Below are 25289 nucleotides of genomic sequence, written 5' to 3' on the forward strand. Positions count from 1 at the left end.
AAACAAACATTAGCAAGCAAAATTCAACAACACACGAAAAGACTCATACACCAAGATTAAAGTGGAGTTTATTACAGGGATGTAAGTTTGATTCAATATCTGCAAATCACTCAATGTGATATACCAGATTAACAAAACAAAGTTTAAAAGTCATATAATCCTCTCAAAAGATGTGAGAAAAGCATTTGATAAAATTTTATTGATAAAATTCAATGTCAGTTTATGATAAAAACTCTCAACAAAGTGGATATAGGAGGAATGTACCTCAACATTTAAAGGCTATTTTTGACAAAGTTACAGCTAAAATTACACTCAACAATGAATAGCTGAAAGTTTTTCTTCTAAGATCAGGAACAAGACAAGAATGCCCACACTCATTGCTTTTATTCAACATAGTATTGGAAGTCCTAGCCAGAGAAAATAGGCAAGACAAAGAAATAAAAGATATCCAAATCAGAAAGGAAGAAGTAAACCATCACCGTTTACAGGTAATATACTATACACAGGAAATCTTAAGGACTCCATCAAAAAACTATTAGGACTAATGAATTGAGTAAATTTGCAGAATACGAAATTAAGATAGAGAAATCTGTTATATTTCTATACAGTAATAATGAACTGTCAGAAACAGAAATTAAGAAGTAATACCACTTATAATTACATCAAAATGAAGAAAATACAGGAGCGATGTCAGTATCTTGGTGGCATGAGATGTTCCCTTTGTCTCTCCTCTTCTATCTATGAACAGTGAAACAACCATAACTCAACAAAGGCACCTCTGCCCCACACACCTCATTATGAGAAAATCCTACACATCGTGTACTTAAAGGTAGGTGATCTGGACCACACAAAGGAGCTGGAAGCACAGAACAACGGAAGTGGTGCTTATAATCGCAGACCCCTAGCAATGGTGACTGAGCCTATAGTCCCAGCGAGCTGAGCAGCCTCAGGACAAGCTACACACACCACACCGAGTGTACAGCCAGAGTGGTGCCTGCAGCCACAGGGAACCTGACAGCAGGGGTAGTGGAGCCTGCAACTCTGCCCCTCCAGTTGTGGAAGTGCCCATGATTACACCCCCTCCTGCTCATAGTGGCAGAGTTTCTGCACCTGAAAATCCTGGTCATGGCTAAGACACCTGTTTCCCCTCCCTCTATTCCCCACCTTGAAGTGGCTGAGTCTGTGACAAGTAGACCCCAGATGTAGTGGAAAACACCCACCATCCTGGTAGCCCAGTCAGTGACACCATTTGTGGTGAAGTACCACTGGCTCTGATGGCACAAACAGCAAGGAGGGCAGCAGGCACCACATCTGACAGAGGTGGTAGAGGGTAAAACATGCCAATTCTAAAATACAACCAGAGGCAGCACAGGTAAGAGAAAATAAAAGCTTATACTATATAGCACCACCTCAGTTCAGTTCAGTCGCTCAGTTGTGTCCGACTCTTTATGACCCCATGGACTGCAATATGCCAGGCTTCCTTGTCCATCACCAACTCCCAGAGTTTACTCAAACTCATGTCCATTGAGTCGGTGATGCCATTCAACCATCTCATCCTCTGTTGTCCCCTTCTCCTCCTGCCTTCAGTCTTTCCCAGCATCAGGGTCGTTTCAAATGAGTCAGTTCTTCACATCAGGTGCCCAAAGCATTGGAGTTTCAGCTTCAGCATCAGTTCTTCCAATGAATATTCAGGATGGATCTCCTTTAGGATGGACTGGTTGTATCTCCTTGCAGTCCAAGGGGCTCTCAAGAGTCTTCTTCAATATCACAGTTCAAAAGCATCAGTTCTTCAATTCTTCAATAGCACCACCTATTGGAAAACAAAAAGGCATCTAATTACTAATCTGCTGACTCAGTAGAAGCAAGTTTAAAAGAAAAAAAAAGATTTATTTTAGAAGAACATTGTTCACTACTTCACATGTGCTGGCAGAAGAACAACTCATCAAGCACCATGAAGAACCCGAATAATACAGTGTCACAGAAAGAAAATAACATTCTCCAGAAACCAAACTGAAGCTTAAACTCATGGAATATTGCAATCTGAGAGAGAATTCAAAGTAGCTGTTACCAAAAAAAAAAAAAAAATCATAGAGCTATAAGAAAACTCATAAATTTTGTTCAAGGATAAAATTATTGAACAGAAGGAATACTTTACTAAAGTGACTCAAACTATAAAAGAGAACTAAACAGAAATTTGGGAACTGAAGAATTCAATAAGTGAGATGAAGAATGCATTAGAGGCCTTCCCTGGTGGTCCAGTGATTAAGAGTCTGCCTGCCAATGCAGAGGACATGGGTTCAAACTCTAGTCTAAGGGGATCCCACATGCGGTGGAGCAAATAAGCCCATACACCACAACTACTGCAGCCCATGCACCCTAGAGCCTGTGCCTCACAGAAGAAGACACTTCAGTGAGAACTCATGCAATGCAACTAGAGAGTAGCCCCCTGCTCCCTGAAACTAGAGAAAGCCCATACACAGCATTGACAACTCAGTGCAGACTATAAATAAGTAAATAAACTTTTAAAAATAAAGAATGCATTAGACAGAATTAACAAGCTAAAAGATAGAAATCTAGAAATTATACAGATAGTAGAGGAGAGAGAATTAAGATCTAAAAAACATAACGAAATTCTATGAGAACAATCAAACTCTATCAAGAAGGGCAACATTAGTACTTAAGGAGAAGGGAGGGAGAAGAGAGCAGAGAGATTAAAGAAGTAAAAACTGAGAACTTCCTAATCCTGAGGAAGGAACTGGATATACAGGTTTGTGAAGCTAAGAAAACAGCTAATTAGCTCAATGCAAAAAGACCTTCTCCAATAAATACTACATTAAAAACTGCTAAAATCAATGGCAAAATCACCTCAGATTAAAAGCTGTCGAAGTCAATGACAAAAAAAAATATTTAAAGGCAGCCAGGGAAAAAAGGGTAGCAACCTACAAAGAAACTACCGCTGGGCTATCAGCTGATTTCTCAGAAGAAATTCTACAGGCTAGGAGAGAGTTGTTCCATGTAGGGTTCGAACTGTTTCTTCTTGACCTGCATACAGGTTTCTTGGGAGACAGATAAGGTGTCTGTTATTCCCATCTCTTTAAGAATTTTCCACATTTTGTTGTGATCCACATAGTCAAAGATTTTAGAGTAGTCAATGAAGCAGAAGTAGATGTTTTTCTGAAATTCTCTTGCTTTGTCTGTGATCCAATGGATGTTGGCAATTTGATCTCTGGTTCCTCTGCCTTTTCTAAATCCAGCTTGTACATCTGAAAGTTCTCAGTTCCCATATTGTTGAAGCCTAGCTTGAAGGATTTTGAGCCATACCTTGCTAGCATGTGAAATGAGTGCAATTGTGCAGTAGTTTGAGCATTATTTGGCATTGCCTTTCTTTGGTATTGAAATGAAAACTGGCATTTTCCAGTCCTGTGGCCACTGCTGAGTTTTCCAGATTTGCTGACATATTGAGTTCAGACTTTCACAGTATCATCTTTTAGGATTTTAAATAACTCAGCTGGAATTCTGTCACTTCCACTAGCTTTGCTCATAGTAGTGTTTCCTAAGGCCCACTTGACTTTGCACTCCATGTCTGGCTCTCTAGGTAAGTAACCACACCATCATGGTTAACCCGGTCATTTAGACCTTTTTTGTGTAGTTCTGTGTATTCTTACCACCTCTTGATCTTTTCTGCTTCTGCTAGGTCCTTGCCATTTCTGTCTTTTATTATCCTTATCTTTGCATGAAATGTTCCCTTGGTATCTTCAATTTTCTTGAAGAGAATTCTAGCCTTTCTCATTCTATTGCTTTCCTCAATTTCTTTGCATTCTTCACTTAAGAAGGTATTCTTATCTATCCTTGTTATTCTCTGAAACTCTGCATTCAGTTGGTTGTATCTCCTTTGCCTTTCGCTTCTCTTCTTTTCTCAGTTATTCATAAGGCCTCCTCAGACAGCCATTTTGCCTTCATGCATTTCTTTTTCTTGCAAATGGTTTTGTTCACCACCTCCTGTACAATGTTACGAACCTTCATGCATAGTTCTTCTTTCATTTTTATTCTGCTAGAAATATTTTCTGATTTTCCTTGTTATGGCTTCTTAAGTACACTTATCATTTAAAAGTGGACATGGACCACAGCTCAAAAGCATCAATTCTGCGGCACTCAGCTTTCTTCACCGTCCAACTCTCACATCCATACGTGACCACTGGAAAAACCATAGCCTTGACTAGACGGACTTTTGTTGGCAAAGTAATGTCTCTGCTTTTAAATATGCTATCTAGGTTGGCCATAACCTTCCTTCCAAGGAGTAAGCGTCTTTTAATTTCATGGCTGCAGTCACCATCAGCAGTGATTCTGGAGCCCAAAAAATAAAGTCTGACACTGTTTCCACTGTTTCCCCATCTATTTCCCATGGAGTGATGGGACCAGATGCCATGATCTTAGTTTTCTGAACGTTGAGCTTTAAGCCAACTTTTTCACTCTCCTCCTTCACCTTCTTCAAGAGGCTCTTTAGTTCTTCTTCACTCTCTGCCATAAGGGTGGTGTCATCCGCATATCTGAGATTATTGATATTTCTCCCGGCAATCTTGATTCCAGCTTGTGTTTCTTCCAGCCCAGCGTTTCTCATGATGTACTCTGCATATAAGTTAAATAAGCAGGGTGACAACATACAGCCTTGACGTACTCCTTTTCCTATTTGGAACCAGTCTGTTGTTCCATGTCCAGTTCTAACTGTTGCTTCCTGACCTGCAAACAGGTTTCTCAAGAGACAGGTCAGATGGTCTGGTATTCCCATCTCTTTCAGAATTATACTAACATATATATATGGAATTTAGTAAATCGGTAAAGATAACCCTGTATGCGAGACAACAAAAGAGACACAGATATATAGAACAGTATTATGGACTCTATGGGAGAGGGCAAGGGCGGGATGATATGGGAGAATGGCACTGAAGCTTGTAAATTATCATATGTGAAACGAATCGCCAGTCCAGGTTCAATGCATGATACAGGGTGCTCGGGGCTGGTGCACCGGGATGACCCGGAGGGATGGGATGTGGGAACACATGTACACCCATGATGAATTCATGTCAATGTATGGCAAAACAAATACAATATTGTAAAGAAAAAAATAGATAAATAAACTAATTAAAAAAAAAAAGTGGACATGTAATTTCCAAATACATGGGGTATTTTAAGTACCTTTGATATTAATTTCTCATTTAAATGCTTTCTTCTTTGCCATCATCCTCTCTTTTTTCAGTCTTCTAACTTTATTGAGGCTTTCAATGGCTAAGTCAAAGATCTCTCTTGATAAATGTCACATTACACCTGAAAATACATGGGTTATTTTCAAATATACTTTGATATTGATTTCTAACATAATTTCATGATAAGAGAACAAACTCTATATGATTTCAACACCTTTAGACCATGAACTTTTTGCACCTTGCTTTATGTCCCTGAATATGATCCAGTGTCTCCTAGTTTATAATCTATGGGAACTTGAATAGAATGTGTACCCTATTGTTGTGTGAGAATTGTATAAATGTTAATTATGTTGAATTGGTTGTGGTGCTTTTCATGTCTACTATATACTTATACCTTTCTGTATATTCACTCTGTTAATTTTTGAGAGTTTGATATTGAAATTCCAACTAAAAATCTTAATTTATCTACTTACAAAATAATTGTAATATATAGTGGAACTATATGTAATTTTGTTCTACATTTCCAAGTCTCCTATAAATGTGTTATCATACTTTCATAATTTAAAAAAGAAAAGAGAAAGAACAATAGATTCCACAGATATACAAAAGCTTATAAGAGAATATGATGAACAGCTGTAAGCTGACAGACTGTATATATGACTGGTTTCCTAGTTAAACAGTTGTGGACCAGGAGAGAGCATCATATGAAAACTAAATTATGCAGCCTCAAGGAAGGGAAATTCCAGAACCTATGAGAGAAGGGTAAAATAGATTCTTCCCTAGTGCCTTCAGAAGGAATAGAAACTTGTGGTTCTATTGATACTGATATTGGACTATTCACTGGTACTGGACTTCTCATCTCCAGAATTGTAAGGCAATGAATTTCTGCTATATCACTCATTTTGCCATATTTGTTAGAGCAGATCTAGTAAAATAATAGACAGATGAACAAAGTCACAGCCAATTTGGCCATTTTAAAAAGTAGCTGTGATGAAAGCCAGAGAGAAAGTGAAATTTTCCAATATTGGAAATAGTAAAGATATAGACCTCCTAATGTGAAAAGGTAACAGAAAGAAATCAGCAGACTCCAAACTTGTAGACCTGCCAATAATCTTCTCTGGGTCCCAGGCATAAAATCACAAGGATTATCAATAAGTAATTTTGCTTCCCTGGTTTACTCCAGCCAACCTGCTATTTACCATTAATTTATGACATTAAGTTTTAACTGCCAGTTAGTAAATTTGCCTGTTAAATTTATTCCCACGTTGTTCCCTTACTCAACTCTTTCTTCTTCTAAATTTAGCTTGCCTTTTTAATGACAGTGTTTCCATAAGAGATGAATTATGTGCACACATGAAGTGTCTCTGAGTTATTCAGTGACCTAAAAAGAAGTAGGGGAATGATCGAATTATTGAAACTAAAGTGCTTATAATGTATGTTTGGAGCTCAGTGGTTGAAAGTCAGGAATATATACTAATTTATTCATGCTGAAGAGTAATCAGAATTAAAGTTTGAAAGAAATGTTGGAGCCACGGTGAGAATGGGCTTTAGCCAGTTGTCACCATCTGGAGAACTAGGAGACTCTTGTTGCTAAGCAGCTAGATCTAGAATTTAATCAAATTAGAAACAAAACAGAAAGGGGTTTAGATTTCTCTTTGTCATATGAGGTCTGAGGAAAAAAAAACTCTGTCCATAGAAATAAGCATTACAAACTTTATGGACATGGCTATAGCTAGAAAAGACCACGGGAATTACTAATTCATCTGGTAACTCATGCAAAGAATTTGACTATAAAGGATGGTAGCATCAGCATTTATGTATGTCTGAAAATACACACACACACGACTCTTTACCAAGTATTTAGATCATGAGAGAGAACTATGGCACTGATTATTTCATATTCTACTCTGGTTTGTTTGGTTGAGAGCCACAAAACTATGTTATTCATATTTTGGATAACAGTGAATTAAGCTATACATGAAAGTGAGAAGGGACTTGGTAATTGGAGTCAAAAGATAGATGAATTTGATCAAACTGTGAGGAGACAAAAAGAATTTATGAAAAATGATGTACAACAGTCTACTTGGCAGGCTCTGTACCACTGTACACCACAGTGCATCATTAATGATAATGTTATATTCTCTCAGAAGGTGTGGCCTCTGTACTCACTGTATAAATAATGTAATGGGGGGAAATGTAGTATTGCTTAAATATTCTTTGGAGTTTGTTCTCCTGTTACCTGCTTGTAAGATGAGATATTAGGAATAAATTCTGATGATATCATGCTGCTTAAATTCATGCTCAACAGTACTCTATTACTCATAAATACTTCATTTTTTAATCACAGTAATTCATACTCCATAACAATTCTAAAATATATGCCAAGAGAGACATGGAGAATAAACCAGCATATTAGGATTATACTTATCTTTTAGAAATACCAGCCTCAAAAATCTCATTTAATGACCATGCTTTCTTCTCCTGAGGTCTTAACATTTTGTGAAATATTCCTCCCATTTAGTACTAGAAAAGCACCCAAGTACCCTAGGAACTCAAGTCACTTTAATGGTTACAATAGTGTTTGGCCTGAAACAAGTCTCCCACTAAGAATTTGCAATAATAAAGCAAACACAAAGTATCATACCAGATCCTGTATTAAACACCACAAAATGCAGACTTATTGGAATTACAGTCAAAACTAACATTTTTGAAATGTAATAATTACAACTTGAGAAAACAAAGAAAAGGGAGTTTTCAGCTGAAAGCCCTATGTATTGATGAAGGAATTTAGAATCAAAAAGTGAAGAATGTGAAAAACAAAGCTCAAATTATTGCAAGCATAAAGAGTTGAAATATTTTTTTATTTCATTCTTTAGTCTAAAGTATCAGACTATGTCATCCCAGTTGGTAGTTTCCTCCTTTGATGCATTTCCCCACTAGTACTCTATTTTCCACCAGTGCTGACAGTTTGTTGTAAGAATAAGGAAAGTAAGCAAAAAGTGTTAGTCTAGTTTGAGTTGAAGATTTTAGGTGACAGTGGTTGAAAGTGATGGAGCCTAGAGGTAACCAGGAAGATTAAAAGTAAAATGAAAAAAAACAAAAACAAAGATTTGGAGAAAATTAGAAAGATTGAAGAGCAAATAAATATATTGAGTAACAGTTACAATTAATTTCTTATATAAGCATCAATACAGTCATGGGTGCTAATAAGATAAAGTCAGAAGTGAAAAGGAGCTGCAGAGGTAAAATAACCTGAGTGTTGTGTGGGTGGTCTGCATGCTCGCTTAAAAGAAAATATGGCTAAAATTAGACAGTAAAGAATCTGCCCGCAATGCGGGAGACCTGGGTTCGATCCCTGTGTTGGGAAGATCCCCTGGAGGAGGAAATCGCAACCCACTCCAGTATTCTGGCCTGGAGAATCCCCAGGGACAGAGGAACCTGGTGGGCTACAGTCCAGGTGGTTGCAAAGAGTCAGACACGATTGAGTGACTAATAAATCAGCAAATCAGACAGATGTCCAAACTCTGACGTTTCCCTAGGATTGATGGAGAGTTAGTTGGTATGAGAGTGAAAAAGAAAGATAATAGTGGTGCAATGAGATGGCTACTGGTTTAGTGGATTGAAAGTGGCTTAGGTAATCCCGCAAATTGCAACCAAAACATTAGTGCATGTGTCATACAGGAATTCTAAACACAAAAATTTTCTTTTTTGCTGGCTTCACATTGTTGACAGATAGGTTTAATAGAATTGAGTAGGAATAAGGATAGAAGTGTGAGGAGGGAGGAGGTTTCTGTTTCTTTTCATGACAATAAATTTCCAAGAGGAAAAGAAAACTGATTCTAGAGAAAAGACATCAAATGTAGAACCAAGGTTTTTTTAAAAATTCAGCAGAAATGGGCACATGGTCCACGATATGACAGGTCCTGAATCAGGCAGTTGGCATTTCTATAGGACCTACTATGAACTCTGTATTTGGTCAGGGTGTTCTACATCCCTCAAAGGTGACTTCATTTTCTTCTGTTTTTCCAGTTTGTCCAGCTGTTTTTGATATCATTACTTCAGGCAGTCTGTGTACTTTAATGATTTGACAAAGACTATTGGATATTCATTAGATAAATAAAAATGGGCATTTTTTATGTAAAATGGTGAATGCAATTTTACAAATACCTACTGTGTATCTTTGCCTCAACCACTCTGTCTAAATTTGTACTCAAGACCATCAGATTATTTAGGCTTATTTAGTTCTTTTATGTCTCCCAAGTGTGTAGAACAATGTCAGCAGATTATGTGGTTTATTAATATGTTATCCAAGGAAGAATGTAACATCAGTGTTGGCAGACAGGCATTGTGCTAGTACCAGTTTCCTCATTTTTACAAATGTGTGATAATACATTTGTATTATTCCTGTAAAACTTTGTGTATAGGTTTTCTTCATATAGGCTACATTCTTTTTACAAAATTTGTACATAGGAAGGTTGAACTTGGGAGTTGGTTGCCTTGTAATCCTAAAAATGAGGGAGCTTAAATGCCTTCACCCTTGTAGAAAATAATACCTGCCCCAAATATTTTCCTCCCTCTTTTAGTGACTGACTGATTTTCCTTGCATTTCTGCATTTATTTGGCCTTCAGTATATTGTCGTCCCTTGTTATCCATGGGGGAGTGGTCCGAAAATCCCCCATGGATACCAAAATCCACAGATGCTCATGACCTTATGTAAAATGGTGCAGTGTTTGCATATAAACTACTATGCACATCTTCCCATATACTTCAAATCATCTCCAGGTTACTTAAACTAACTACTACGAAGTAAATGTTATGTACAAAGTTTTAGATAGGATGCAGATGTTACATAAATATCTCTCAGTGTGCAGCTCAAGTTTTGCTTTTCAGAACTTTCTGGATTTTTTCCCTGCATATTTTTGATTCACAGTTGGTTTAATCTGGAGAAGTGAACTTTGTAGATGAAGAAGGCCACTGTGCTCCCATCTCTAACTCTTACTTTCTCAGCAAGTTGGATTTCCTTCAATTTTACATTTCCAGATGATTTGAAAATGTTGTCCTTCTTCAGAGAAAAATCAAATACAAACATATCTGAGACACAAAAAAGCATAGTAAGTTACCCAGGGCCAAGCAACAAGTAGGTGAGAGAGTTGGGGTCTGAACCAGGCTTATATGTATCCAATATCCTTCAACTAGCTAAACCTTAGTACAGTCAATACAGCACTCCTGGTTGAAGAGACCATCTTCTAATAAATAAAATCTGTATGCTTGATGAAAATATTTATTTCATAATTATACAGAAAAATTCCAAAATGTCATAAATGTTGCAGAGACCTTTTGAAAATATCCAATAAAACTGCCTTAATTTTTTTTCCTTAAAAAAAATAGTAAATAACTGAACAATACCCATCACAGTCCATGGTCCTCCCATCACAAATATAAAACTGCCTATTATTGAGTGACCCTACTACTCTATGTGTAAGACAATTGATTCTTTGATCCTTCAAGTTGGACAGAACTAAAATAAAAAGCAGAATATATTAAGAAGAGGTGGAAAGAATACACAGAAGAACTATACAAAAAAGATCTTCACAACCCAGAAAATCACAATGGTGTGATGACTCACCTAGAGCCAGACATCCTGGAATGTGAAGTCAAGTGGGCCTTGGGAAGCATCACTATGAACAAAGCTAGTGGAGGTGATGGAATTCCAGTTGAGCTATTTCAAATCCTGAAAGATGATGCTGTGAAAGTGCTGTGCTCAATATGCCAGCAAATCTGGAAAACTCGGCAGTGGCCACAGGACTGGAAAAGGTCAGTTTTCATTCCAATCCCAAAGAAATGCAATGCCAAAGAATCAAGCTACAGCACAAATGCATTCATCTCATACGCTAGCAAAATAATGCTCAATATTCTCCAAGCCAGGCTTCAACAGTACATGAACTATGAACTTCCAGATGTTCAACCTGGATTTAGAAAAGGCAGAGGAACCAGAGATCAAATTGCCATCATCCAATGGATCATCTAAAAAGTAAGAGAGTTCCAAAAAAACATATACTGCTACTTTATTGAGTATGCCAAAGCCTTTGACTGTGTGGATCACAACAAACTGTGGAAAATTCTGAAAGAGATGGGAATACCAGACCACCTGACCTACCTCCTGAGAAATCGGTATGCAGGTCAAGAAACAACAGTTAGAACTGAACATGGAATGACAGACTGGTTTCAAATCAGGAATCAAGGATGCATATTGTTACCCTGCTGATTTAACTTATATGCAGAGTACATCATGAGTAACTCTGGACTGGATGAAGCACAAGCTGGAATCAAGATTGCTGGGAGAAATATCAATAACCTCAGATATGCAGATGACACCACCTTTATGGCAGAAAGTGAAGAAGAACTAAAGAGCCTCTTTGCCGGGAGCCAGCCCACAAGATCCCATCCATGACAGAGTCATGAGGAAGAGGACTGATTTGAGCACAGCTTCTCAGCCCTCAGGGATTCTCAGAAGGCTGCCTCAGCGCTCACCTTGAAGATAATATCTGTCTGTCTGATGTTTGCTATAATAAACCTCTTCTTATTTTCTGTGACTTAGGCAAAAGGTCTTTCCTGATTCTCTTCTAAAATAGATCATTCTGAAACCTCAATCGACAAGGCCCCTGAACGATAGCACCTTAATAAAATTATCTAGGATATAGAGTATGCTAATCTAAATTCCTCTTACTAACATGTTGGTTTGTTTAATGAATTTACCTGTGCCTTAGGAGCTAATGTGCTTGACTACTCCTTAACAACAAAACAGCATTGAGAGCCTCCACACAAAAAGCCCCAGTGGGCACAGAGCCCTTTGTAAGAAAGAAAGGCTTGTTGAGCATTATAAGAATGTTGCTTTATAAAACTGTTACTTAGTCTATATTTACTCATTATGCCTTTTATTCTTAACATTTTTAGCCTATATAATGAAAACATAATAGTTAGAGATTTATATAAATAGAAGTTTAGCTTTAATACAAATAATAAGATGATTGTTAATTCAGCTGGTGATTTTGCTAAGCACTGACCTTGGCGCTACATTGTTTTCAGCTTGCTGTGCCATAACTTTAGGGACCACATTCTTCTCTGTTAGGCTCAAGCCATAAGATAGAGTACAGAAAACAGGTTTTACCTTGAAACTTTGAGTTTATGAATTCTTTCTTTGTCATAATCTGCTATGCCTGTATTCTTTAAAAAATGTAACCCTGGTACTTTCTATGCCTGATGCAAAAGTGTCTTGGCTGATCAATCCTTATCAATAAAAGAGTCACCAGATGTTAGCAGGCCTCCAGGCCAGAAGATGATGTAAACAACTTTAAACTTTTTGTAACTGAAAAACACAAACAGTGTCCTGGTTCCGATAAGGGTTAGGGGCTGCTGACCCATTGATTTGATTTGGCATGACTCTACACTTTACATTTGTCTCTATGTACAACTAAAAATAAAAAGGCTGCCCTGAAAACTATAAAGTCAGAAGACACTTGGAAACACCACGACTCACTGTGTCTTCTCATTCTTATCGCCGACACCGTCCATCCTGAGGGAACCCTGACCAACTGGAGCAGGTCTCCGGCACCTCTTGATGAAAGTGAAAGAGGAAAGCAAAAAAGTTGGCTTAAAACTCAACATTCAGAAAACTAAGATCATGGCATCTGGTCCCATCACTTCATGGCAAATAGATGGAGAAACAGTAGAAACAACAGTGAGAGACTTTATTTTCTTGGGCTCCAAAATAACTGCAGATAGTAATTGCAGCCATGAAATTAAAAGATGCTTGCTCCTTGGGAGAAAAGTTATGACCAACCTAGACAGCATATTAAAAAGCAGAAACATTACTTTGCCAACAAAGGTCCATCTAGTCAAGGCTATGGGTTTTCCAGTGGTCATGTATGAATGAGAGAGTTGGACTATAAAGAAAACTAAGAGCAGAAGACTTGATGTTTTTGAACTGTGGTGTTGGAGAAGACTCTTGAGAACCCCTTGGATAGCAAGGAGATACAACCAGTCCATCCTAAAGGAGATCAGTCCTGAATATACATTGGAAGGACAGATTTTGAAGCTGAAACTCCAATACTTTGGCCACCTGATGTGAAGAACTGACTCATTTGAAAAGACCCTGATGCTGGGAAAGATTGAAAGCAGGAGGAGAAGGGGACGACAGAGGATGAGATGGTTAGATGGTATCACCAACTCAATGGACATGAGTTTGAGTAAACTCTGGGAGTTGGTAATGGACAGGGAGGCCTGGTGTGCTGCAGTCCATGGGGTCGCAAAGAGTCAGACACAACTGAGCAACTGAACTGAAAAGAAAAAGGGAAAACAAAAGGTAAGACAGGTAATAATTAGTTACATGAATGAGAGAAAATAATCATATACGAATTTTTTTAATATCTGTCCTAAGTAATGTAACTAATTTATCATTGAAAATAGAAAAGAATCACTATAAACTGATAATTATACCCAGTCAATATGTAGAAATAAAAATTCCCTTTTTATTTTTTTATAAATGAAAAGAAGATATATATCCTCCTTCCATTAAGACCTTTTCGTCTTACTTATTTCTGTAGACATGTCCACACAGTGTCATATATTTAGAGAACAGAACAATGAACCACTATGTGTCCTTCCTCAAGGTTCAACAGGTGTCACCCTAGGCCAGTCACCACTGCTTTGTACACCTACAGTCTCACTCTGCCTTACCTTACTTGACAGCAACGCAATGCAGTATCATGAGCCATGTCTTTAGCCAAACTTTTAGTTATTTTAACCCATGCCCTTCTCATTGCCCTCTGTCTTAATTTGCTCATAACTCCAAGATCTGTCTCTGCTCTTGTTTTTTTTTAGTGTTATGGCTCTGGCACAGTGACTCTGACAGAAAACAGATCAAAGTTTGGTGCTGTACATCACCAGCTCACAGTGATGAGGCCCGCTCTCTACTTAGGCTCTCACCACTGGCTCCACATCATGATGTCATAAATGGCTGTGGGTGAGACCCTGGTGCATGTGAGGATCAGTCTCCTGCTGCTCTGGTTGGGGGTGTTCCTATTCCTTTCTGGATCATCCTACACTGAGAACTCCCAGCACCATGGTCTTCCAGAAGTGGTGGTACCCTTGAAGATAACACACACTGGCAACGGCATGAAGCCTCCTGGATGGCTCTCTTACAGCCTGCGTTTTGGAGGCCAGAGACACATTCTTCACATGAAAGTCAACAAGTTTTTGTTCTCTAAACACCTACCAGTGTTCACCTACACAGACCAGCACACACTAATGGAGGACCAGCCTTTTGTCCAGAATGACTGCTACTATCAGGGTTACGTGGAAGGGGATCCAGAATCCCTGGTTGCCCTCAGTACATGTCTGGGGGGCTTTCAAGGAACATTACAGATATATAATGTTGTTTATGAAATCAAGCCCAAAAGTCTTTCTACCTCATTTGAACATCTATTATACAAGATGGTAGATGAGACAGAATTTCCACCCAAGAGATGTGGATTAACAGATGAAGAAATAGCACGGCAACTGAAATTTCTTCAAGAGAATGTTAATTATACTTTGAAGCAAAGTGGGTATGTTGGCTGGTGGACTCACAGGCGTTTCCTTGAACTGGCAGTGCTGGTAGACCACAGTCGGTATCTTCATCACCAAAGTAATACCTCAAGTGTGCAGTCTGAAGTATGCGTGGTTGTCAATGGAATAGATAACCTTTTACAATCACTAGATGTTAACGTGGTTTTAACTGGAATCGAGATCTGGTCTAAAGACAACCTCCTTCCAACAACAAACATAAGTATTCTCTTGGATGAATTTTGCGTATGGAAAAGAAAAAGTTTTAATATCCGCTTACCACATGATATTGCACATATTTTCATAAAGGAAAATTATGGTCACCTTCTTGGCTTAGCCTATGTTGGAACTGTATGTAATCGACTTTATAACTGTGGGGTTGATAGCTTTCTGAATGACAAATTGCAAGAGTTTGCATATATTGTAACACATGAGATTGGTCACAATCTGGGTATGCAACATGATGATAAAACATGTAAATGTGGAGGTAGAGCATGCATAATGTTTCCAAGTAAAACTGTGGCAACTCAGTTCAGCAACTGCAGTTATGCTTCGTACTGGAACGTTGTTGGAAAAGTGAGGTGCATGCACATTTCACCAAATCCAGAGAATATCTTCAGGCAGACACGCTGCGGGAACAGTGTGCTTGAAGAAGGAGAAGAGTGTGAGTGTGGTTCCACATATACATGTGCAAAAGACCCCTGCTGTCAGTCAGACTGCACTCTGAGAGCTGGGGCTACTTGTGCTTTTGGCCTTTGCTGTGAGAACTGCACATTCATGCCATCAGGCTCCATGTGTAGGAAAGAAGAAAATGAATGTGATCTTCCAGAGTGGTGCAATGGGACATCCTTTCAGTGTCCAGAAGATGTGTACATGCAGGATGGGACCTCCTGCACAGGTGGTGGTTACTGCTATGAAAAGAGATGCAATGACCGCAATGAACAGTGTAAGAAAATTTTTGGCAAAGAGGCCAAGAATGCAAATGAGAATTGCTACAAGGAAGTGAATACCCGAGGTGACCGTTTTGGTAATTGTGGTCTCACAGCCAGTTCATATATACGATGTAGAATCCCAGATACTCTGTGTGGGAGGGTTCAGTGTGAGAATGTGACAGAAATCCCCCTCCTGAGAGATCATTCTACTGTGCACTGGACTCGAATAAATGGAGTCAACTGCTGGGGTACAGACTACCATCTTGGGATGACCATACCTGATATTGGTGAAGTGAAAGATGGTACAGAGTGTGGTACAGATCATTTCTGCATCGAAAGGAAGTGTACTTTTAGGCCCAGTTTCGAAAGTGGTTGTTCACCTGAGACCTGCAATATGAATGGAGTCTGCAACAACAGACAGCACTGCCACTGCAACTCCGAGTGGGATCCTCCCTACTGCCGGGTAAAAGGTACTGGAGGTAGTGTGGACAGTGGCCCACCGCCAGGCAGAAATGAAGTGCAAGGCCACAGCTACCTGCTGCTATTTCACTTGATTCCTCTGTTTTTTATATTATTTTGTTTGTTAATTTGGCTGTTTAAGAAACTAAAAGGATTAATTGGGCAAGAAGAGAAAAGTGCTCCAGCTGAATCTCAGTAAGAAGGACAGCGTGTTGAGACAATACTTAAGGAAAAAGTACCAAATGTTATGATTTCACCTAAGGAAAAAGGGGAAAAGTTCCAGCTTCATCTTAGAAGAAAAGCCTAGAGCTGTAATTTCAAAAAAAAATTCAAAATCTTTGAAATTTCTCACTTTTTGTTTTAGTTTAGTAGACATGTTACAGAATGTGTCAGAGATCACAGACAGAAAACCCGAGATATTTCATTATTCTGGATCATAAATATCACCAATTAAACAATGAGTAAAAATATGCTAATTCCCAGAACACTTTGTTATTTTAAGCAGTTTAATGGTTTATTTTTCAAAAAATTATCTGTGTGTTTCCTGAGCAAAAGCACAGGTCACATAGTGTGTGTGTGTGTACTTTTAATTTGCTATCTCTTAATTCTAAACATCCTTCTCTTTTGCACTCTGCTTTGTCACACAGTGAATGGGAACCTATGAATTTCTATTTCTTCTTTGCCAGTCCTCTTATTATTCATTTCTGCTAATAAAACTAGAGGGAGACTGGACAGACTGGACACCTAGGAAATTTTTCACCACTGTTCATGTCAGTGTTGTATCATTAACAGCTCTTTCTTTACAATAAGGTAAACTTCAGTCTGTGTTTATTACTATCTACTCAAACATACATATACTGAGTTTTCATATCTATATATAATTGCACATTACATTATATTTATATATTAGTAATTCCTTAATAGACATTACTTTTCAGGCTCAGAGATACTGGCACGGCCACCAAGCATCTTACCTTTCTCAGTTTTCAGCCCCAGGTCCTTGAGTTATCAAATACTTGAGTCCTAGAGTGAGCCCTGGAGAAGGCAATGGCACTCCACTCCAGTACTCTTGACTGGAAAATCCCATGGACAGAGGATTTTCCGTCCATGGGGTCGCTAAGAGTCCGACACGACTGAGCGACTTCACTTTCCCTTTTCACTTTCATGCATTGGAGAAGGAAACGGCAACCTACTCCGGTGTTCTTGCCTGGAGAATCCCAGGGACGGGGGATCCTGGTGGGCTGCCATCTACCAGGTCGCACAGAGTCGGACTCGACTGAAGCGACTTAGCAGCAGCAGCAGCAGTAGAGTGAGCCCTAGATCCATGGGACCTATTCAAAACATGTAGGTTTATTAATGCCACCTCTTCCCTTCAAGCCCCAGCCCAAGCAGTTACAGCTACATCTTCTTCTTCATAACTCATTGCTATCCCCGTGGGGTGCATTCCTCTCTTGTGACTGAACTCTGAGTGATACACTACGTGGCATAATGGAGAACACAGAAAGGAGTCTGACATCAGAAGATTTTAAATATTCACACTACGGCACTTACCATCTTGGGGACATAATTTAAACTTAGAATAACTTTAAAATCAGAAAAAAGAGGAAAATTATATGTGCCACTCAAACTTCATAACTTTTATTTCTAAAATGGATGAACATGCTTATAATTCTCTTTAGGATATGTAAGTCATAGCAACCATTTTTCCTCTAGAAAAACCCTAGACAATACCAACTATATTTTAAGAGCCAAATTTAAGGACATCAGAGAGATGAAGCAACAACACAGAGTGAAAAAACTAAAACTTCAGACATCAAAAAGAATTTCTGAAAATTTGGACACTTGCTAGCTATGTTTTCCCCTGAACACTTGCTGGTACTGTATGTGATTTAAGCATTAGGTCTGGCCTAGTGAAAGGACATCTGCTGAAGAAAGAAGTACACAGCGCTCTTAGTTACTAGCCAGGGCTAGATTCACAAATTAGACGTTGAGGGGCCTCTCAATCATAATCATTTTTTCCTATGTCTCCACCACAGCTAACCTCCCTATTCATGCTGAGAGTCCATACAGATGCCTGCCAACCCCGCAGAGCAGTTCCACAACAGTTCTGGAGCAAGGGGCAGAGCTAGAGAAAGGGGTGCAGTTCTTGGCCGTGAGAGACAAAGGGGACTTGCAATCATGGCTGCATCTGAACAGAGCCACAGTTGCTTACACAACCAATACACTGGACCTCCATCTGTTCATGGGTGCTACTTGCTTCAACACCTTCTTCCTTGTGGGCAAATGTCCTGGGGCAATGCAGAGGGAGGGAAAAACACACACTTAATGGGAACAGAGCCAGATCAATTCTGGCTCTCAGGGCTTCTACTGCTGCAACTTGGGATCAGACCCTCACCTCTGATAGAGTGTTGATGGCCACTAGGCAGAGATGAAGTCTTGCCTCACACACGGCACTGGCTCTAGCCCTTCATATGCAGCCCCATCACCTGCCAAGGCTGTAGTAACTAGGAAAGACATGTATCTACATCAAGTCTGTACTATCATCAAAGGTACTGGACACACACAGCCCACATATGGAAGCTCACATGTAAGAACCTCAAAAGATAACTGTTTTACCTAAATTATTAGAGGCAGAGAAAGTTAAGCAAAGTGAAAGGCAGGGAAACTACTCTCAATTGAAAAAAAATGGAACCACTGAAAACAATGAAAAAGAAATCAACAATTTATCAGATAAAGAATTCAAAATATTGGTGGTAAAAATGTTAACTGAATTAAGAAAAATAATTGATGTAAGCAGTGTCTGTTTTAACAATGAACAAGAATATATAAAAACTATGCAATCAGACATGGATAATTCAATTACTGAATTTTTTAAAAAATTATATAAAGAATGAATAGCAGAATGAGTGGTTGTTGTTATTCAGTCACTAAGTTATGGCCAACTCTGCGACACCATAAACTGCAGAATGCCAGGCTCTTCTTTCCTCCACAATCTCCTGAAGTTTACTCAAATTTGGGTCCATTGAATCAGTGATGCTATCTAACCATCTCATCCTCTGCCACCCATTTCTCCTCCTGCTCTCAATCTTTCCCAGCATGAGGATCTTTTCCAATGAGTCAACTCTTCGCATCAGGTGGCCAAAGTACTGGAGCTTCAGCTTCAGCATCTATTCTCCCCATGAATATTCAGGGTTGATTTCCTTTAGAACTGATCAGTTTGATCTCCTTGCAGTCCAAGGGACTCTCAAGAATCTTCTCCAGCACCACAGTTCAAAAACATCAATTCTTCAGCACTTCATCTTTTTTATGATCCAACTCTCACATCCATACATGACTATTGGGAAAACCAAAGCTTTGATTATATAGACCTTTGTCAGCAAAATGGTATCTCTGATTTTTAATATACTGTCTAGTTTTGTCATAGCTTTCCTTCCAAGGAGCAAACGTCTTTTAATTTCATGGCTGAAGTCACTGTCTCAAGTGATTTTGGAGCCCAAGAAAATAAAATCTGTCACTACTTTCACTTCGTCCTCTTCTATTTGCCATGAAGTGATGGGACCGGATACCATGATCTTAGTTTTTTTTAATGTTCAGCTTCAAGCAAGCTTTTTCATTCTCCTCTTTCATCCTCATCAAGAGACTCTAGTTCCTCTTCACTTTCTGCCATTAGAGTGGTATCACTTGCATATCTGAGGTTATTGATATCTCTCCTGATGATCTTGATTCCAGCTTGTGATTCATCCAGCCTGGCATTTCACATGAGGTACTCTGCATGAAAGTTAAATAAGCCGGGTGACAATACACAGCCTTGTCATACTCCTTTCCAAATTTCGAACCAGTCTATTGTTCCATGTCTGGTTCTAACTGTTGCTTCTTGACCCACATACAGGTTTCTCAAAGACAGGTAAGGTGGTCTGTTACTCTCATCTCTTTAAGCATTTTGCACAGTTTGTTGTGATCCACAAAGTCAAAGACTTCAGTGAAGTCAATGAAGTAGAAGTAGTTGTTTTTATGGAACTCCCTTCTTTATCTATGATTCTACAAATGCTGGCAATTTGATCGCTGATTCCTCTGCCTCTTGGAAACCCAGCTTGTACATTTGGAAGTTCTTGGTTCACATACTGCTGAAGCCTAGCTTGAAGGATTTTGAGCATTACTTTGCCTAGGATGTGAAATGAGTGCAACTGTAGAGTAGTTTGAACATTCTTCGGCATTGCCCTTCTTTAAGACTGGAATGAAAACTGACCTTTTCCCATCCTGTGGCCACTCCTGAGTTTTCCTAATTTGCTGACATATTGAGTACAGCACTTTAACAGCATCATCTTTTATGATTTTAAATAACTCAGCTGGAATTCTGTCACTACCTCTAGCTTTGGACTACCCAGGTGGTGCTAACAGTAAAGAACCTACCTGCCAATGCAGGAGACATAAGAGACACAGGTTTGATCCTTGGTTGGGAAGATCCTCTGGAGGAGGGTATGGCAACCACTCCAATATTCTTGCCTGCAGAATCCATGGACAGAGGGGCCTGACTGAAAGAGTGGCTCCTTTCAGTCCTGTACCATCATCTGAGCGTCCTGGGCCACCTGCTCCTTCTTTACAAGGGAAGGGGGAGGGGAGGGGAGCATCCCTCTGCTTGATCTTTGATTCTTTTTTATTTTTTACTCAAAGTTAACTTTCCTATAATTTTTAAAAACTTGTGAAATAACTGCTCTCTTTTCCTGCCCACCCCCTTCCCCTCTAATACTCAAGCTTTCAACACAAGGGAGTACGTAGGTGTCATTTAGGAACCTGGACCACAGTTGACCAGGCTGGGCCAAGTTTGGCCTGGACTGGAGCCACGACCCCAAGCCTTGCTTCCAGTTACTGGGCCCCCAGGCCCACTGCTCCGCACAAGACTGGCTAGCAGGGAGGGACATCCCAGCACTGCAAGTACTCATGGGGTGGTCACCAGCCACAAAAAACTAGTGGTGGATTTGAGATGGGAGGATCCCTGGGTTTTGAGCCCATTTCCTAATCAGTGTACTATTTTCCAGGGTAGAGAAAGGGTTTACCTTCCACCTTTGGTCCTAAGTGCCTGTCCCCTCCTCCCACTGTAACTAGGTAACAGTTTGACAACTAGGGGAGAAAACGAAAAACACCCCAGGCTGGCTGCACGTCTCACCCGGGGAAAGGGATGGGCTGCCGTCCTTCCAGCAGTGTGGCCCTGCTGTATCGGTGGGGAGATCAAGGCCAGAGACAGACCCTCGGTGGGAAAGCACCAGTCTTGCCATCTGCCCAGCCTATCCTGCCTTCTTGGTGCCTCTGGAGGCCTTTGTGTCTCTGCTGAAGGGGGTCAGTGGGCACCAAAAGCCAGTGGAGTGGCCCCTGGCTGTCACAGGCAAAGCCCTAACTCCGGTGCTTCTGGAAGGAGGGGTTTTAACACTGCTGTAGGAGCTGGGGTTCCTGGGGTGCCCTCCACTGCCCTCCGCTCAGTAACGGCCTTGCTAATCAGGCTGTCACTCGACAGAAGTGCCTGGACTAAAGTTACTCTCCTGGCTTTGCCCAACCTCAGCAACTTGTAAGGCTGATAATGAAATAAATCATGTTAATCCTAAAAAAAAAAAAATAAGGTCACAAAGAGTCAGACTCTAAAGCAACTTAGCACACACATACATACACACACATATATACGCATACAAAATTATATCATATGCAAATAAAGACAAATTTACAATCTTCTTTTCATTCACATGCCTTTTACTTCTTTATCATGCCTAACTGCTCCCGCTAAAACTTCCAGTACCATAAGAGTGCTAAGAGGAGACATTCTCATCTTCTTCTCGATCTTGACAAAAAGATTTCAATTTTGAACAACTGAGAATAAGGGTGGTTGTGAGGTTGTCATATAAGACATTTACTATGTGAGGTGTGTTTCTTCTATAAATATTCTGTGGAGGATATTTATCACAAAAGGACATTGTATTTTATCAAATGATTTTATGCATCTATTGAGATGACCATGTGGTTTTTTGTTCATTCTATTAATGTGTCCCATATAGTGATTTGTGTACGTAGAAACATCTTTGTATCCAGCAAAAAATGCCAACTGGTCACGGTGTATGAACATTTTACCGTGTTCCTGAGTTCATTCCCTAACACTTTCTTGAGCATACTTTCATCTATCAGAGTGCTTATTGATATGTAAAGGTTTTCCATGTTTTATATTTCTTTTTTTCCTCTGTTTCTGCCTTTCTTTATAAATTGATAACTTTCCACAGTAGTATGCTCTATTTTCTTTTTTCTGCTTCTAGACTACACTCCAGCTTTTTGCTTTGTAATTACCCTGAGGATTACTGAAAATATCTCATAGTTGAAACTGTCCACCTTATGACGATAACAAATCATCTTCATTTGCCTATAGAATCACTCTGTATATGTTTGATGTCACAATTACTATCTCTTTTAATGATGTGTATTTATTAACAAATGATAGTAGTTATAGTAATTTTTCATAATTTTTCTTCAACCTCTATACTATTGTTAAGTACTTAATACTCCATTCTATTATACAATTAGAAATTTCTAAGTCTAATTAATTTTTCATGTTTATCAGGGTGTTGTGTACTTTATGGTTCCATATAGCTGATTGTTTTTTTTCATATTAGCTTGAAGAAAGGATTGAAAGGATTCAATATTCCCTGCAAGGCAGGTCTACTGGTGATAAACTCCCTTAGTTTTTGTTTGTTGGGGAAAGTATTTATCCTTCAAATATGAATAATAACTTTGAATGATAGAGTATTCTTAACAGGCAATCTTTTAATCCTTTAAATATGCCACTGTAGTTTCTCCTGACCAATAGGGTTTCCACTGTGAAATCCACTGATAACTTAATAGAGTTAATCTGTAAGTTACAATCTGAATACCCCCTCCTTACTCAGACTACAATCAGAATTACCTGATTTTGATAGTTTAAGTATAATATGTCTCAAAGAATATCTTTTTCATTGAGAGAATAGTGTGATATATTAGTTTCTTGAACTAAGATCTCCCAGTATGTGCAGGTGTGGGAAGATTTCTGCTATTACTAATTTAACTAAATTTTCTATCAACTTCCCTTCTCTCTTCACCGTCACACAATTATTTAGATATGCACCATTTCAATGGAGTCCCATAGATAATGTAGGCTTTTTTTCATTCTTTTTAATTTCTCACTCTTTGTTCTTTTGTAACTTATTTCAAAATTCCCATCCTCTAAGTCATTTATTCTGTCTTCCTTCTTTTCTACTCTACTACAGTTATCTGCATTATATTCCTCATCTCACTCATCATGTTCTTCAGCTCCAGAATTTGTTTTGTTCTTTGTTAGCCTTTCTCATTTTATTTGTTTTTTGTTTTGTTTTGTTTTTGGTAAAGAACTCATTCGTTTCATTTATATTTTCCTAATCTAATTGAACTGCCTTTCTAGGATTTCTTATAGTTCACTGACTTTCCTCAATATACCTATTTTCAATTCTTAAGCACCTCTTTTTCAGGATTCATGGCTCTGGGCTCAGTTGTTAGAGATTTATTGACATTGTTGGTGATGGCACAGTTCCTTTATTTATTAAGCCTGTTATTCTATCAGCTACACCCAGAAGAACATAGGCAGCCTTTCCAAGGTCTTGGCTGTTCATGTCCCAGCGCAATATCCACAAGGCTCTTCCCTGGTCCAGAATGAGGAGGACCATTACTCAGTTGCTATGGATATAAAATTGGTACAGTCTTAAATGCAGCAGTTAAACCTAGAAAATAAACAAATAAAAAAGAGGTGCTTTTTATTCTCTTATGTCATGAAGATCTCAGATAAAAATCTTTGCTGATAGAGATCAGTTGGTTACTCCCTATGATAGGGCTGCTGCTACTGCTGCTGCTAAGTCGCGTCAGTCCTGTCTGACTCTGTGCGACCCCCTAGATGGCAGCCCGCCAGGCTCCCCCGTCCCTGCTATTCTCCAGGCAAGAACACTGGAATGGGTTGCCATTTCCTTCTCCAATGCATGAAAGTGAAAAGTGAAAGTGAAGTCGCTCAGTCATGCCCAACTCTTCGCGACCCCGTGGACTGCAGCCTACCAGGCTCCTCCGTACTTTCCAGGCAAGAGTACTGGAGTGGGTGCTGGTGCCTTCTCCGATGATAGGGCTAAAGCTAGAAAAGACCATGTGTGTGTGCTCAGTTGTTTAGTCATGTCGGACTCTTTGTGAACCCATGTACCCTAACCAGCCACTCTCCTCTGTCCACGGGATTTCCAGCAAGAATGCTGGCATGGGTTGCCATTTCCCCCCTCCAGGGTATCTTCTGACCCTGGGATCGAACCCAAATCTCCTGCATTGGCAGGCGGGTTCTTAACCACTGAGCCTCCTGGGAAGCCCCATGGGTACTATTAATCCAATTCCAGGGAATTCAAGGCCTTAACAAGTTCTTGTTTATTTTCTGATGCACAAATGACAACCGTTTCCCCAAATCCCTCCTGGTATCAAGCAGTCTTATTAATACAAGGGTGTCAAATTAACTGTAAACTGAAGAGGAGAGAAAATAGGAACAACTTATGCCCCCAGGATGCTAGCATCACCACCCACACTATACTTTCTTCATCTCTCTCTTCTTTGTAATCTCTTTTTGCCACTTCCTTACTGACAACAGTTCTTCCTAATGGATGAGGCACCCTTATTTACAGATGTGAAATGTCTCTGAGTTATCCTTGACCTTAGAGTGAAAGTCATGGATGGTTACTGATGCCTCAATCCTTGAACAATGGTTTAAACCAGATCAAACTTATTTCTGGAACTTGAAGCAATTCAACTGTTTCATTATGAGGTTCTGTGCTGAGGAAATAATATGGGATGAGGGGAAAAGTATGAATAAAAACACTAAAGTGTGAATAAAAAACACTAAACACTTATACTACGTGCCCAGAATATATGGGATGGGAATAAGAACTATAGTCAGGTTTACTCATACTGAGGAGTAATTAGAGTATGATGGAGAAGGCAAAGCCAGAGTGCGGAAGACCTTTATCCAGTTACCATTGTCTTTAGAACTGGAGGAGCCTTGTTGCTAAGCACTTCAATCTGGAACAT

General features: G+C 39.3%; 1 protein-coding gene and 1 long non-coding RNA gene across 3 annotated transcripts in view; one reads left to right on the plus strand and one right to left on the minus strand.

Moving 5' to 3' along the window:
* LOC145508076 (disintegrin and metalloproteinase domain-containing protein 29-like) overlaps positions 1-16664 on the plus strand; it is a 48833-nt gene extending 32169 nt beyond the window's left edge. For both annotated transcript variants that reach the window (XM_081495556.1, XM_081495555.1), the window contains one exon: positions 14083-16664. In XM_081495556.1, coding sequence (XP_081351682.1) covers positions 14215-16395 — 2181 coding nt within the window. In that variant the 5' untranslated portion in view covers positions 14083-14214 and the 3' untranslated portion in view covers positions 16396-16664. The remainder of the gene's footprint in view (positions 1-14082) is intronic.
* LOC145508169 (uncharacterized) lies at positions 575-13218 on the minus strand. Its single transcript, XR_014055426.1, has 4 exons — positions 7441-13218; positions 5194-5367; positions 1410-1810; positions 575-738 (listed from the first exon to the last, which is right to left on the minus strand). It is a non-coding gene; the product is annotated as an uncharacterized LOC145508169 (long non-coding RNA).
* Positions 16665-25289: the final 8625 nt, after the last annotated feature.

This window comes from Giraffa tippelskirchi, chromosome 1 (genome assembly GCF_054371585.1).
Source record: "Giraffa tippelskirchi isolate mGirTip1 chromosome 1, T2T-mGirTip1v1.2.pri, whole genome shotgun sequence".
NCBI classification, from domain to species: Eukaryota; Metazoa; Chordata; class Mammalia; order Artiodactyla; family Giraffidae; genus Giraffa; species Giraffa tippelskirchi.